Source organism: Carcharhinus amblyrhynchos, chromosome 9 (assembly GCF_965287045.1).
Source record: "Carcharhinus amblyrhynchos chromosome 9, sCarAmb.v2.hapA, whole genome shotgun sequence".
In the NCBI taxonomy this organism is placed as follows: domain Eukaryota; kingdom Metazoa; phylum Chordata; class Chondrichthyes; order Carcharhiniformes; family Carcharhinidae; genus Carcharhinus; species Carcharhinus amblyrhynchos.
Genome location: NC_137332.1, coordinates 163,039 through 178,830, shown reverse-complemented (window position 1 = coordinate 178,830; position 15,792 = coordinate 163,039). Strand labels below are relative to the sequence as shown.

General features: G+C 43.9%; 1 protein-coding gene across 1 annotated transcript in view; it reads left to right on the top strand.

Annotated features, from left to right (window-relative positions):
• LOC145348241 (cilia- and flagella-associated protein 45-like) overlaps positions 1 to 15,792 on the top strand; it is a 112,914-nt gene that overhangs the window by 31,443 nt on the left and 65,679 nt on the right. Inside the window, exons 6-7 of the mRNA XM_080196442.1 lie at positions 12,393 to 12,571; positions 13,042 to 13,171. Coding sequence (XP_080052568.1) covers positions 12,393 to 12,571; positions 13,042 to 13,171 — 309 coding nt within the window. The remainder of the gene's footprint in view (positions 1 to 12,392; positions 12,572 to 13,041; positions 13,172 to 15,792) is intronic.

The following is a 15,792-nucleotide window of genomic DNA, read 5'->3' as shown; positions in this document are numbered from 1 at the left end:
GTTTTTGGCAGTTGTCCTTTCAGAAAAATGGCCTGTTCTCGTTCATCAGAAGACATAGAGTCATAGAGGTTTACATCATGGAAACAGGCCCTTCGGCCCAACTTGTCCATGCTGCCCTTTTTTTTTAAACCCCTAAGATAATCCCAATTGCCATAGAGGGATATTGCCAAATCCCTCTATTTCCATCTTATCCATGTAACTATCTAAATGCTTTTTAAAAGACAAAATTGTATCCGCCTCTACTACTACGTCTGGCAGCCTGTTCCAGACACTCACCATCCTCTGTGTGAAAAAATTGCCCTTCTGGACACTTCTGCATCTCTCCCCTCTCATCGAAAATCTATGCCCTCTAGTTTTAGATCCCCTACCTTTGGGAAAAGATATTGACTATCTAGCTGATATGTGCCCCTCATTATTTTGTCATTCCCTATAAGATAACCACTCAATCTTCTACACTGCAGAGGAAAAAGTCCCAGTCTATCCAGCCTCTCCTTATAATTCAAACCATCAAGTTGTGGTAGCATCCAGGCAAATCTTTTCTGCACTCTTTCTAGTTTAATAATATCCTTTCTATAATAGGGTGACCAGAATTGCACACAGTATTCCAAGTGTGGCCTTACCTCACTAAATGAATATTTTTCATCAGTATTCATGCAGGAAAAAGTCAATGTAGTCGAGGAGAATACTGAGATTCAGGCTTTTAGACTACATGGGATTGAGGTACATAAGGAGGAGGTGTTAGCAATTCTTGAGAGTGTGAAAATAGATAAGTCCCCTGGGCCGGATGGGATTTACCCTCGGATTCTCTGGGAGGCTAGGGAGGAGATTGCAGACCCTTTGGCTTTGATCTTCATGTCGTCATTGGCTTCAGGTATAGTGCCGGAAGACTGGAGGATAGCAAATGTTGTCCCCTTGTTCAAGAAGGGGAGTAGAGACCATCCTGGAAATTATAGAAGGGTGAGCCTTACTTCTGTTGTGGGCAAAGTTTTGGAAAGAATTATAAGAGATAGGATTTATAATCATCGAGAGAGAAATAATTTGATTAGCGATAGTCAACACGGTTTTGTGAAGGGTAGGTCATGCCTCACAAACCTTATCGAGTTTTTTGAAAAGGTGACCAAAGAGGTGGATAAGGGTAAGGCAGTTGACGTGGTGTATATGGATTTTAGCAAAGCGTTTGATAAGGTTCCCCATGGTAGGCTACTGCAGAAAATGCAGATGCATGGGATTGAGGGTGATTTAGCAGTTTGGATCAGGAATTGGCGAGCTGATAGAAGACAGAGGGTGGTGGTTGACGGGAAATATTCAACCTGGAGTTCAGTTACAAGTGGTGTACCTCAAGGATCTGTTTTGGGGCCACTGCTGTTTGTCATTTTTATAAATGACCTAGATGAGGGTGTAGTAGGATGGATTAGCAAATTTGCTGACGACACCAAAGTTGGAGGAGTTGTAGACAGTGAGGATGGATGTTACAGTTTGCAGAGGGACATAGATAAGCTGCAGAGCTGGGCTGAGAGGTGGCAGATGGAGTTTAGAACATAGAACATAGAACACCACAGCACAAACAGGCCCTTCGGCCCACATGTTGCGCCGATCATATCCATACCTACCAGGCCATAGAGCTATCTGTAACTCCCAATCCCATTAAATCCCATGTACTCATCCAGAAGTCTTTTAAAAGACCCCAGCGAGTTCGCCTCTACCACCACCAGTGGCAGCCGATTCCACTCACTCACCACCCTCTGAGTGGAAAACTTACCCCTAACATCTCCTCTGTACCTGTTCCCCAGCACCTTAAACCTGTGTCCTCTCATAGCGACCATTTCAGCCCTGGGAAATAGCCTCTGAGAATCCACCCTATCTATTCCTCTCAACATCTTATAAACCTCTATCAGGTCGCCTCTCAACCTTCGTCTCTCCAGGGAGAAGAGTCCCAGCTCCCTCAACCTATCTTCATAAGGCATGCCTCCCAATCCAGGCAACATTCTTGTAAATCTCCTCTGCACCCTCTCAATAGCTTCCACATCCTTCCTGTAGTGAGTCGACCAGAACTGCGCACAGTACGCCAAGTGGGGTCTGACAAGGGTCTTATAAAGTTGCAGCATTACCTCCTGACTCCTAAACTCAATCCCTCGATTAATGAAGGCCAGTACACCATATGCCTTCTTGAGCACATCCTCCACCTGCGAGGCCGATTTAAGAGTCCTACGGACCTGGACCCCAAGATCCTTCTGCTCTTCAACACAGCTAAGACTCCTACCCTTGATATTGTATTCCTTCATCCCATTGGACCTGCCAAAACGGACCACTACACATTTATCCATGTTGAAGTCCATCTGCCACTTCTCCGCCCAGTCTTGCATCCTATCTATGTCATGCTGCAACTTCTGACATCCCTCCAGACTATCCACAATGCCACCAACCTTCGTGTCGTCGGTGAACTTACTAACCCATCCCTCCACTTCCTCATCCAGGTCATTTATGAAAATGACAAACAGCAAGGGTCCTAGAACAGATCCCTGGGGCACTCCACTGGTGACCGACCTCCATGCAGAAAAAGACCCATCCACAACCACTCTCTGCCTTCTGCAGGCAAGCCAGTTCTGGATCCACAAGGCCAAAGCCCCTTGGATCCCATGTCCTCTCACCTGCGGAAAAGTGTGAGGTGATTCACTTTGGTAAGAGTAACAGGAGTACAGAATATAGGGCTAATTTAAGGACTCTTGGTAGTGTCGACGAGCAGAGAGATCTCGGTGTACATGTGCATAGATCCCTGAAAGTTGGCACTCAGGTTGATAAGGTTGTTAAGAAGGCGTACGGTGTGTTAGCTTTTATTGGTAGAGGGATTGAATTTCGGAGCCATGAGATCAAGTTGCAACTGTTCAAAACTCTGTGCGCCGCACTTGGAGTATTGCGTACAGTTCTGGTCACCGCATTATAAGAAAGATGTGGAAGCATTGGAAAGGGTGCAGAGGAGGTTTACCAGGATGTTGCCTGGTATGGTGGGAAGGTCTTATGAGGAAAGGCTGAGGGACTTGAGGTTATTTTTGTTACAGAGAAGAAGGTTAAGAGGTGACCTAATTGAGGCATACAAGATGATCAGAGGATTAGATAGGGTGGACAGTGAGAGCCTTTTTCCTCGGATGGTGATGGCTAACATGAGGGGACATAGCTCTAAATTAAGGGGTGGTAATTATATGACAGAGGGTAGTAAGGGCGTTGAGTGCCCTGCCTGCAGCAGTTGTGGACTCGCCAACTTTAAGGGTGTTCAAATGGTCAGTGGATAGGCATATGGATAACACTGGAATAGTTGAAGTTAGAGGGTCATTAGATTGGTTCCACTGGTCGGCGCAACATCGAGGGCCGAAGGACCTGCACTGCACTGTAATGTTCTGTGTTCTATCTATGTTCTAATGTCTTGTACAACTTCAATAAGACATTCCAACTCCTGTATTCAATGTTCTGAACGATGAAACCAAGCATGCCGAATGCCTTCTTCACCACTCTGTCTACCTGTGAATCCACTTTCAAGGAGCTATGAACATGTACTCCTCGATCTCTTTGTTCTGTAACTTTCCCCAATGCCCTACCATTAACTGAGTAAGTCCTGCCCTGGTTCAATCTACCAAAATGCATCACCTCACATGTGTCTCAATTAAATTCCATCTGCCATTCGTCAGCCCACTGGCCCAATTGATCAAGATCCCATTGCAATCGGAAATAACTTTCTTCACTGTCCACCATTCCACCAATCTTAATGTCATCTGCAAACTTACTGACCATGCTTCCTAGAAGTATTGTGTTCCCCTACAGATACCCTGTCTATTTCAGCTAACTGGCCCTTACAATTCTGCATTATGTGAGTATCAGATGACCCCAGTTCCTTATCGTCTTAATCTACTTGCAGATGATACCAAATTGGGTGGGAGGGTGAACTGTGACAAGGATGCAGAGATCCTTCAGAATGATCTGGACAGGTTGGATGAGTGAGCTGATCAATGGCAGATACAGTATAATTTGAGCAAGTGTGAGGTTATTTACTTTGGAAGCAAAAATAAGAAGGCAGATTACTACCTGAATGGCTGTAAATTGGGAGAGGGGAGTGTGCAGCGTGCAGGTGCAGCAGGTGGTAAAGAAGGCAAATGGCATGTTGGCCTTCATTGCGTGAGGTTTCGAGTACAGGAACAGGGATGTGTTCTTACAACAATACAGGGCCTTGGTGAGGCCACACCTAGAGTATAGTGTGCAATTTTGGTCTCCTTTTCTGAGGAAGGATGTTCTTGCTCCCAAGAGTGCAGTGAAGGTTTACCAGGCTGATTCTGGAGATGGCGGGACAGATGTATGAGGAAAGATTGACTAGGTTAGGATTGTTTTTGTTGGAGTTCAGACGAATGAGGAGGATCTCATAGAGACTTATAAAATTCTAACAGGACTGGACAGGGTAGATGCAGGAAGGATGTTTCCAATGGTGGGGGAGTCTAGAACCAGGGGTCACAGTCGGAGGATTCAGGGTAGACCATTTAGGACGGAGGTGAAGAGACATTTCTTCACCAAAGAGTGGTGAACCTGTGGAATTCATTACCACAGGAAGTAGCTGATGCCAAAACATTGAATGCATTCAAGAGGCAGCTGGATATAGCACTTGGGGTAAATGGGTCAAAGGTTATGGGGAAAAAGCAGAATTAGGCTATTGAGTTGGATGATCAGCCGTGATCTTGATGAATGACGGAGTAGGCTCAAAGAGCCAAATGGCCTCCTCCTGCTCCTATTTTCTCGGTTTCTATGTTTCTACTTTTTCTAAATTCGCAAGTTTGTAATCTGTACCCATTATCCTTGATGAGTGTATCCTAACAGTCTGATTACCATGTTGCAAAACAATTGTTTTGTCCTCTATACCTATAACCTTCCCTGGACCTTTCCATTCATTAAAATTGTCTCTTTTATTGTATACTTTGTCCCTTTGCTGGAAAAAAGTGTTGATGGTCATACATTATACCTTAATGCTCCGCGAATTCTTTTAGAGACTTCTGATTCTAAAAATGCTCTTCTACTTATAAGCAATGGATTTAAATGCTCAGAAAAGACAGAGCTAATTGTTGTCCTTTCCCAAGCTGGAGGCTAGTCATTCAAAATGGACAAAATTTTAGCATTTCTACCAAATACTAATTGACATGAACTATAGTCCCCAACCATCTGCAATGAAAGCTTTGCAGGTACCACCCATGCTAGAGCTGAAATTAACTTGCAATTTGGTCTGTCTGCCAGAATTTTCCGGAGAATCTCATCTATTACCACATAGAACATAGAACATAACAGCGCAGAACAGGCCCTTCGGCCCACGATGTTGCGCCGACCAGTTACAAAAACAATGACCCACTAGCCTATACCAATCCCTTTTCGTCCATAAACCTATCCAGAGATCTCTTAAACGCCCCCAAACTAGACGCATTTACAACTGCAGCAGGCAGGGCATTCCAATCCCTCACCACCCGCTGGGTAAAGAACCTACCCCTGACATCCGTCCTGTAGCTACCCCCCCTTAATTTAAAGCCATGCCCCCTCATGCTAGCTTTCTCCATCCGAGGAAAAAGGCTATCACTATCCACCCTATCTAAACCTCTAATCATCTTATATGTTTCAATAAGATCCCCTCTTAGCCGCCTTCTTTCCAACGAAAACAACCCTAAATCCCTCAGTCTCTCCTCATAGGACCTCCCCACCATACCAGGCAACATCCTAGTAAACCTCCTCTGCACCCTCTCCAACGCCTCCACATCCTTCTTGTAATGCGGGGACCAGAACTGCACACAGTACTCCAAGTGCGGCCGCACTAGAGTAGTGTACAGTTGCAACATTACACTGCGACTCCTAAATTCAATCCCCCTACCAATAAACGCCAAGACACCGTACGCCTTCTTAACAACCTTATCTACTTGATTCCCAACTTTCAGGGATCTATGTACACATACACCTAGATCCCTCTGTTCATCCACACTATTCAAAGTCCTCCCGTTCGCCCTATACTCGACACATCTGTTGCTCCTACCAAAGTGAATTACCTCACACTTCTCCGCATTAAATTCCATCCGCCACCTCTCGGCCCAGCTCTGCAACCTATCTAAGTCTCCCTGCAGACTATGACACCCTTCCTCACAATCTACCACACCTCCAACTTTGGTGTCATCAGCAAATTTACTAATCCACCCAACTATACCCTCATCCAGATCATTAATAAAAATTACAAACAACAGTGGCCCCAAAACAGATCCCTGAGGCACACCACTCGTAACTGTACTCCATGATGAATATTTACCATCCACCACCACCCTCTGTCTCCTATCTGATAGCCAATTCCTGATCCAACTTCCTAGATTACCCACAATCCCATACATCTGCATTTTCTGCAGAAGCCTACCATGGTGAACCTTATCGAACGGTTCCTCTCACACACCCCACTACTAAATTGGCTTTCTGCAGCAGCATTTATGACTACAATATTCATGTTTTCACACATACCCTTAAACTCATTGTTAGCAATTGTCTGTAGGGAACTTTGCCGTTGGCCCCATTTCTGTCCCTTTCCAGTTTTCCATGATCTGATCCAGGATTACTCTCTTTATTACAGAGAACTGTTGATTGACTAAATCTGGTCACTAAATCTACAAAGTGCAAAATGAATATATTGTTTACCTTATCCCAGATCTTAAAGACCATTGCCACAACATTGTTATAATCTCTGGCCAAAGGTAGAGTTACTATCAGTCGTGATGCTTTCCTCCTGTATTCCCTACCAACCTATTTTTTTTTGATTATTAAAAACTTATTGAGTTTTTTGAGAAAGTGACCAAAGAGGTGGATGGGGGTAAGGCAGTTGACATGGTATATATGGACTTTAGTAAGGTGTTTGATAAGGTTCACCATGGAAGGCTTCTGCAGAAAATGCAGATGTATGGGATTGAGGGTGATTTAGGTAATTGGATCAGGAATTGGCTGGCGGATAGGAGACAGAGGGTGGTGGTTGATGGTAAGTATTCGTCATGGAGTTCAGTTACGAGTGGTGTGCCTCAGGGATCTGTTTTGGGGCCACTGCTGTTTGTAATTTTTATAAATGATCTGGATGAGGGTATAGTTGGGTGGATTAGTAAATTTGCTGATGACACCAAAGTCGGAGGTGTGGTAGATAGTGAGGAAGGGTGTCTTAGTTTACAGGGGGACTTGGACAAGTTGCAGAGCTGGGCCGAGAGGTGGCGGATGGAGTTTAATGTAGAAAAGTGTGAGGTAATTCACTTTGGCAGGAATAACAGATATGTAGAGTATAGGGCTAACGGTAGGACTCTGAATAGTGTGGATGAACAGAGGGATCTAGGTGTATGTGTACATAGATCCCTGAAAGTTGGGAATCAAGTAGATAAGGTTGTTAAGAAGGCATACGGTGTCTTGGCGTTTATTGGTAGGGGGATTGAATTTAGGAGCCGCAGCGTCATGTTGCAACTGTACAAAACTCTGGTGTGGCCGCACTTGGAGTAGTGTGTGCAGTTCTGGTCCCCACATTATAGGAAGGATGTGGAGGCTTTGGAGAGGGTGCAGAGGAGGTTTACCAGGATGTTGCCTGGTATGGAGGGGAGGTCCTATGAGAAGAGACTGAGGGATTTGAGGTTGTTTTCATTAGAAAGAAGGTGGCTAAGAAGGGACCTTATTGAAACATATAAGATGATTAGAGGTTTAGATAGGGTGGACAGTGATAGCCTTTTTCCTCGGATGGAGAAAGCTAGCACGAGGGGGCATAGCTTTAAATTGAGGGGTGGTAGTTATAGGACGGATGTCAGGGGTAGGTTCTTTACCCAGAGGGTGGTGAGGGATTGGAATGCCCTGCCTGCTGCAGTTGTAAATGCGCCTAGTTTGGGGGCGTTTAAGAGATCCGTGGATAGGTTTATGGATGGAAAGGGATTGGTTTAGGTTAGAGGGTCATTGCTTTTTAACTGGTCGGCGCAACATCATGGGCCGAAGGGCCTGTTCTGCACTGTAATGTTCTACGTTCTATGTTCTAACCTCACCCTGATCACTGACCTGTCCCATAAGCTTAGTATATAGTGTTGTCTTCAAATCTTACGTCTGCATCCTTTAATAAAATTTTCAGCCTCAGAGGAGACGGATGCACAATTTGTTGATGCAGCTTCAACACAATGATCCTTTTATCAACTAAAGTTCCATTTCTGGATGCTATAACACTTCCTTAACCTCTGTACCCAAAAAATTATTTTCATTAACAGAATACGATAGTGTCCCAACTGTGTAAATGTTTTTCCAAAAACTGCTGCCTTATCGTTTTCCATATCCAGTTTTACATGTGCTTTCATCATCGATGGTCTATTCAGAAGCAAAGGTATATTTATAGAACATAGAAAACTACAGCACAAACAGGCCCTTTGGCCCACAAGTTGCACCGATCATATCCCTACCTACTAGGCCTATCTATAACTCTCAATCCCATTAAATCCCATGTACTCATCCAGAAGTCTCTTAAAAGACCCCAATGAGTTCGCCTCCACCACCACCGACGGCAGCCGATTCCACTCACTCACCACCCTCTGAGTGAAAAAGTTACCCCTGACATCTCCTCTGTACCTACTCTCCAGCATCTTAAACCTGTGTCCTCTTGTGGCAGCCGTTTCAGCCCTGGGAAAAAGCCTCTGAAAATCCACTCGATCAATACCTCTCAACATCTTATATATATATCTCTATCAGGTATAGAGATATATAAGGTATATATCAGGTATGTAAAGAGATGAGGGAGGAGTTGGCTAAGGTAGACTGGAGCAAAGACTTTATGGTGGGACAATTGAGGAACAGTGGAGGACTCTCAAAGTGATCTTTCACAGTGCTCAGCAAAAAAAAACCAGTGATAAGGAAGGACTGTAGAAAAAGAGATAATCAGCCAGGGCTATCTAAGGAAATAAAGGAGGGGATCAACTTGAAAGAAAATGCATATAAAGTGGCAAAGATTAATGGGAACCTAGCAGATTGGGAAATCTTTAAAAGTCGGCAGAAAGCCACGAGAAAAGGTATAAAGAAGAGTAAGATGGATTATGAGAATAAACTAACTCAGAATATAAAAACGGATAGCAAATCTTTTCATTCAGAGGGTGGTGAGTGAGTGGAATCGGCTGCTGTCGGTGGTGGTGGAGGTGAACTCGTTGGGGTCTTTTAAGAGACTTCTGGATGAGTACATGGGATTTAATGGGTTTGAGGGTTATAGATAGGCCTGGTAGATAGGGATATGATCAGCTCAACTTGTTGGCCGAAGGGCCTGTTTGTGCTGTAGTGTTCTATGTTCTATAAATGTTTCTATAAATATATAAAGTGAAAAAGAGTGGCTAAAGTAAACATTGGTCCTTTAGATAACCAGAAGGGAGATGCAATGTAGAATTATAAGAGATAGGATTTATAATCATCTAGAAAGAAATAATTTGATTAGGGATAGTCAACGTGGTTTTGTGAAGGGTAGGTCGTGCCTCACAAACCTAATTGAGTTCTTTGAGAAAGTGACCAAAGAGGTGGATGAGGGTAAAGCAGTAGATGTGGTGTATATGGATTTCAATAAAACATTTGATAAGGTTCCCCACAGTAAGCTGTTGCAGAAGATATGGAGGCATGGGGTTGAGGGTGATTTAACGGTTTGGATCAGAAATTGGCTAGCTGATAGAAGACAGAGGGTAGTGGTTGATGGGAAATATTCAACCTGGAGTTCAGTTACTAGGGGTGTACCTCAAGGATCTGTTTTGGGGCCACTGCTGTTTGTCATTTTTATAAATGACCTGCATGAGGGTGTAGAAGTATGGGTTAGTAAATTTGCAGATGTCACTAAAGTCGTTGGAGTTGTAGACAGTGCAGAAGGATGTTGCAGGTTACAGAGGGACATAGATAAGCTGCAGAGCTGGGCTGAGAGGTGGCAAATGGAGTTTAATGCGGAAAAGTGTGAGGTGATTCACTTTGGAAGGAGTAACCGGAATACAGAGTACTGGGCTAATGGTAAGATACTTAGTAGTGTGGATGAGCAGAGAGATAGAACATAGAACATTACAGCGCAGGTCGGCCCTCAATGTTGCGCCGACCTCAGTGTCCATGTGCATAGATCCCTGAAAGTTGGCATCCAGGTTGATAGTGTTGTTAAGAAGGCGTACAGTGTACAAAGAACAATGAACAGTACAGCACAGGAAACAGGCCCTTCGGCTCTCCAAGCCTGCACCGCTCATTGGTCCAACTAGACCATTTGTTTGTATCCCTCCATTCCCAGTCTGCTCATGTGACTTTCCAGATAAGTCTTAAACCATCCCAACGTGTCCGCCGCCACCACCCTCTGTGTAAAAAACGTCCCTCTGATATCTGAGTTAAACCTCGCCCCCCCTCACCTTGAACCTGTGACCCCTCGTGATTGTCACCTCCGACCTGGGAAAAAGCTTCCCACTGTTCACCCTATCCATACCCCTCATAATTTTATACATCTCTATGAGGTCTCCTCTCATTCTCTGTCTTTCCAGGGAGAACAACCCCAGTTTACCCAATCTCTCCTCATAGCTAAGACCCTCCATACCAGGGAACATCCTGGTAAACCTTCTCTGTACTCTCTCCAAAGCCTCCACGTCCTTCTGGTAGTGTGGCGACCAGAACTGGACGCAGTATTCCAAATGTGGCCTAATCAACATTCTATATAGCTGTAATATCAGACTCCAGTTTTTATACTCTATGCCCCATCCTATAAAGGCAAGCATCCCATAAGCCTTCTTCAATACCTTCTCCACCTGTGCTGCCACTTTCAAGGATCTGTGGACTTGCACACCCAGGTCCCTTTGTGTGCCGATACTCTTGATGGTTCTGCCATTAATTGTATAACTCCCCCCTACATTAGTTCTTCCAAAATGCATCACTTCGCATTTATCTGGATTAAATTCCCGGTGTGTTAGCTTTTATTGGTAGAGGGATTGAGTTTAGGAGCCATGAAGTCATGTTGCAGCTGCACAAAACTCTGGTGCGGCCGCACTCGGAGTATTGTGTACAGTTCTGGTCGCTACATTATAGGAAAGATGTGGAAGCATTGGAAAGGGTGCAGAGGAGGTTTACCAGGATGTTGCCTGGCATGGAGGGGAAGGTCTTATGAGGAAAGGCTGAGGGACTTGAGGTTGTTTTTGTTAGAGAGAAGAAGGTTAAGAGGTGACTTAATTGAGGCATACAAGATGATCAGAGGATTAGATAGGGTGGACAATAAGAGCCTTTTTCCTTGTTTGGAGATGGTTAGCACAAAGGGACATAGCTTTAAATTGAGAGGTGACAGATATAGGACAGATGTCAGAGATAGGTTCTTTACTCAGAGAGTAGTAAGAGCTTAGAATGCCGTGCCTGCAACAGTAGTGGATCCGCCAACATTAAGGGCATTTAAATGGTCATTGGATAAACATATGGATAATATTGGAATAGTGTAGGTTAGAAGGGTTTTAGATTGGTTTCACAGGTCGGCACAACATCAAGGGTCTGTACTGTGCTGTAATGTTCTATGTAATACTTGGAAATGAGAAAATGCCTGAGGCATTGAGCAGATATTCACAGTGGGAGACACAAATAACATGCCAATAATTGATGACAGGAAGGGTTAGGGTTAGGGTTAGGGCCTCCTCGTCCTGATGGAATGCACCCCAAGGTACTAAAACAGATAGCGGGAGAAATAGCGAATGCACGAGTGGTAATTAACCATAATTCACTGGACTTTGGATGGTTCCCATATCAGTTACATGGATTAGATGGTTTAGAGGGATATGGGCCAAATGCAGGTAATTGGAACTAGCTTAGTGGTAAAAACTGGGCAGTGTGGATAAGTTGGGCCAAAGGGCCTGTTTCCTTGCTGTAAACTTTTATGAGTCTATGACTCTAAAGGCGTGGTGTGTTATGTGTAGAATTGTGAGAGCTGTAGAATAATTCACCTAAGGTCAGATTTGATGGTTATTTCACTTTCATACAAATTGCTCTCTTTTGCTGCTTGCCAAGAATCAAAGCTTGTATTTAACTCTGTCAAATCTTCAAAAACCTGTGCTACCATTTAGCTCCCCCTTCAAGCAACATGTCATCCTGACTCAGGATTACGTTGCAGTTCTTTCACTTTACCAACTGTCACTGGTTGAAATCCTAGAACTCCCTTCCTAACAGCAATGTGGGTGTAACCTATAACAAATGAAGTGTAGCAATTCAACAAAGTGACTCACAACTACTTTCAGAAGAGCAATTAGGAAAGGATAATAAATGTGGGCCTGACCAATGATGCTCACATTTCATGAAAGAATAAAAAGTTTTTAATTTGACAATATAGAGAAAGTATTTCTGATCATGGCCCTGTATTTTTATAGACTATCACAGATGCCAGGTGTCATGCAATCCGAGATGCCCAGATTCTGGAGAAAGAGCAGATTGAGAAAGAAATGATGGAGGAGGAGGCACGACTGGATAAGATGATGGAGGTGGATCGTCAGAAAGCCATCAAGATGCAGGATGAGCTTGAACGTATCAGGAAAGAAAATAGGTTGAGGTAAGAGAGAGCAAAAGAAAGAACAATCTTTCTTTTGAGAGAGGAAATCAAAGGGCAAGACTTGGACTGAGAGAAGACAAGAGCACAACAGAACAAACAGGAGCAGAACAGATAAGGAACAAAAGAGAGTAAGCAAGACAGAGAAGGAATGAGAAAGAGGGAGAGAGAGGCATGGATTGCGACACTGAGAACAAGACAGAAGCTGAGGCATGGGCTCAGGGCAGGATGAGAAAACCAGACAGAGAGTGAGCCAACAGATAAAGGGAGTGAGATAGACAGAGGGAATGAGACAGAGTAAAACAGGCAGACAGACAGAGAAAGGGTAAGAGATAGAGATAGACTGACATGGATTGAGAAAGGGCAGGGAACATGAGAAAGAGGGAGACAGACACAGAGAGGGAGGAGGAGGATGGGAAAGAGAGATGACAGGATGGAGTGATTGTGTCTAATTCCACCATTTGCTGTCCCAGGGCCAAAGCTCACATCATTCAGCAGATTGAGGAGAGAGAACAAGAACGGATGTTGCAATTGGAACATAAAGCATTGAAGGCAATAGAGAGAGTTCAGGCAATGGAGAAAATGCAACAGGAAGATCTGGAGGTAAGACAGAAAGACAGACTGAGAGAATGAGACTGACAGTGAGAGGAAGAGAAATAGAGTGAGTGAGCAAGAGCCAGAGTCAGAGACCATGGGCGGAATTTTATGACCTTTTTACACCCATTTTGTGGTGGGAAAATGTTGTAAAATTGGGCGTAAAACAGCTAGAGGGAATGGTGCCCAATTTACGGCACCCGGATTTCTAACGCGGTCAGCTTCTCACTGGAAATGGGCCAGAAGCTGATTAATTTATTGAAATTTATGCAGATGCTGTTTTGCATCTGCTTTGTGAGCCCAGCGCTCAATCGTCTGGGCTCGCTGGCCTTTGTAACCTTGCTGGGAGAAGTTTCTCTGGTGAGGAAAACACCTGCTCCCCACAAATGTGGAACAGTCGTGTTGGCCTTGAAGGTGGAACTGGGGTGGGGGAGCTATTTGAGGCTACCTGCAGTAGCAGGGGCCCAACAGCTCTCTCTCTGTCAGACCCCTGCCACTGTTATTGCGCATGTGCAGCATTAGAGATCTGCACATGTGCAATATCTCCCTCTACAGGCTGGCTGGTGAATTAAGCCCCACCCACAGCATCTCTGGCTTGAAATTGACTTGCCCAAAATTTCAGAGACAGATTGCATAAGATTGGACCTGAAACCCGCCCAAAAACCGGATCAATAACTTTCCCATTTTCAGATTTGCTAGACACTGAAAAAAATCTCATAAAGTTCTATCCCATGGGCGAGATTTTGCTGGATATCAGCAAAGGCTAATAGTGGGTAGTAAAAGCGGTATTTAGCTTACCAAAAGCAGTGGTGGCTTTTCCCAACATACTGTGCGCCACCTAGAGAAAAAAAATGAGGCCACTGGATTCAGGCCAGAAAGGGTGCACGAATGGTCTTTGATTCGCTCGCCCCGCCACAACTTCAGCACGTTAATGATGGGGGGTGCTACATTAAAAGGCCAACCTACTGCTCACCAGCCACTTCTCGTTAGTTGGTGGCAAGTGATGGCTGGAAGGAAAGCTGCCCCCAAGTTCTCAGATGCCTCCTTCCTATTGGATGCAATGGTGATGTGGCATGATGTTCTGTACCTGCACACAGGGAGGAGACCATCTCGCAGGCACACCAACCCAATAAGAGTGGTGGTGGTAGCAATGTGGGAAAGAACCCAATGCAGAGGATAGGCTTCAAGTGCCCCAAAAGGATGAATGATCTCCATTCTGCCAAGATAAGTTAACCTTCTCATTACTTTCAACCAACAACCCACCATGGATCTTCAGAAGGAACTCTGCAAATGCAGCAATGAAAATGTAGCAAAACTTACTCCAATTTATAAATCAAATAAAAGGTTTCATGAAGAAACTTCATTCTTCAAACTTGAGGCCTCGCCCTGGGCCACTCCACATAATTCCCAATAGGTTCTTATTTGCAATAAGTCAACTGGTCAGCTGACCATCACATACTTCTGTAATTGGTTCCATGGTTTACTGGGTCAGCTGACTCTTACAGCATGTTACCACTGGTCACCTTACATCGGATACAAAGTTGTCATCAGTTTACATTCTAACAGATTCCCTTTTTCTCAAAATATTTTAAGACAACCATCCTCCAGTATTCTTAATAACTTTCCAGTACCTGTGCCCCTTTTACCTGTAGATTTGCACCAACTCAGTTAAGTTTGGAAACTTTCTTGTTTTCCAGCATTTGTTTAATGCTGACCAAATTAATTCTTAGTCATTTCTCTGTTTCATTTTTTGTTGAGTAAACATTGTCCTATAAAGACCGGTTGTCCATATAAGACTCAACTGGAACTTTCTTACCCGATGTGCCCATAAAAAATAATTCTGTTAATGTGTCTGACAAATATATCCCCATATCCAATGCCTCCACTAACACTAGGGTCTCAGACGCTAATGTGCTTTTGATCACCCTTTATATTTTCTTTCTTCCTAGACAAAGAGCAACATTTTCCTTCCTTACCTACCAGGAATATTATGAATCTGGCCCCACTTGAATATCCATTTGCGAGATTGGCATGTGAAGCATTATTAAACACAACCAATTTCATATCTTCCTGTTCTCCTAGTGCTGGGAATTTAATTACACACTCTTCTAATCTTAACTTTTAAATGTTTTATTAGCCCTCAGGATCTCTCTTCAACATATTACTGAGCTCTAGGATGTTTGAGCTCCCATTTGGTCTTGTCTGTGTGCACAGCCAATTTAGCTGTCCTATCATATTCCTCAACAATTCTGTTTCTTTTTTGTTGGCCTGTTCCTCTTTTTCCATTGACCTCTCTCTGATGATGGCAATGGGATTGATACTGTTTAGCTATCCCTGTTGAGTCATCGTTATACCAGATGTATGTTGGATATCAAGACCAAGATATAGAAAAGCACCAGCTGTTTGACTCCCTACTTTAAATCCTGTTATCAGCTTCTCTATTATCCTTTTTTTCAAATTATTCTGTGCCACCCCATAGGAAATCATCCACATGCATCACAAAAATTCCAGCTAATTTTCCTTTAGCCTCCCAGTAAAACATTGCTGGATCTGCATTTAACTGGACACAGCCAGCCTTCAGCAATACAGATCGTACAGAGAAATACCAAACCCTTGATGCATCACTTAAC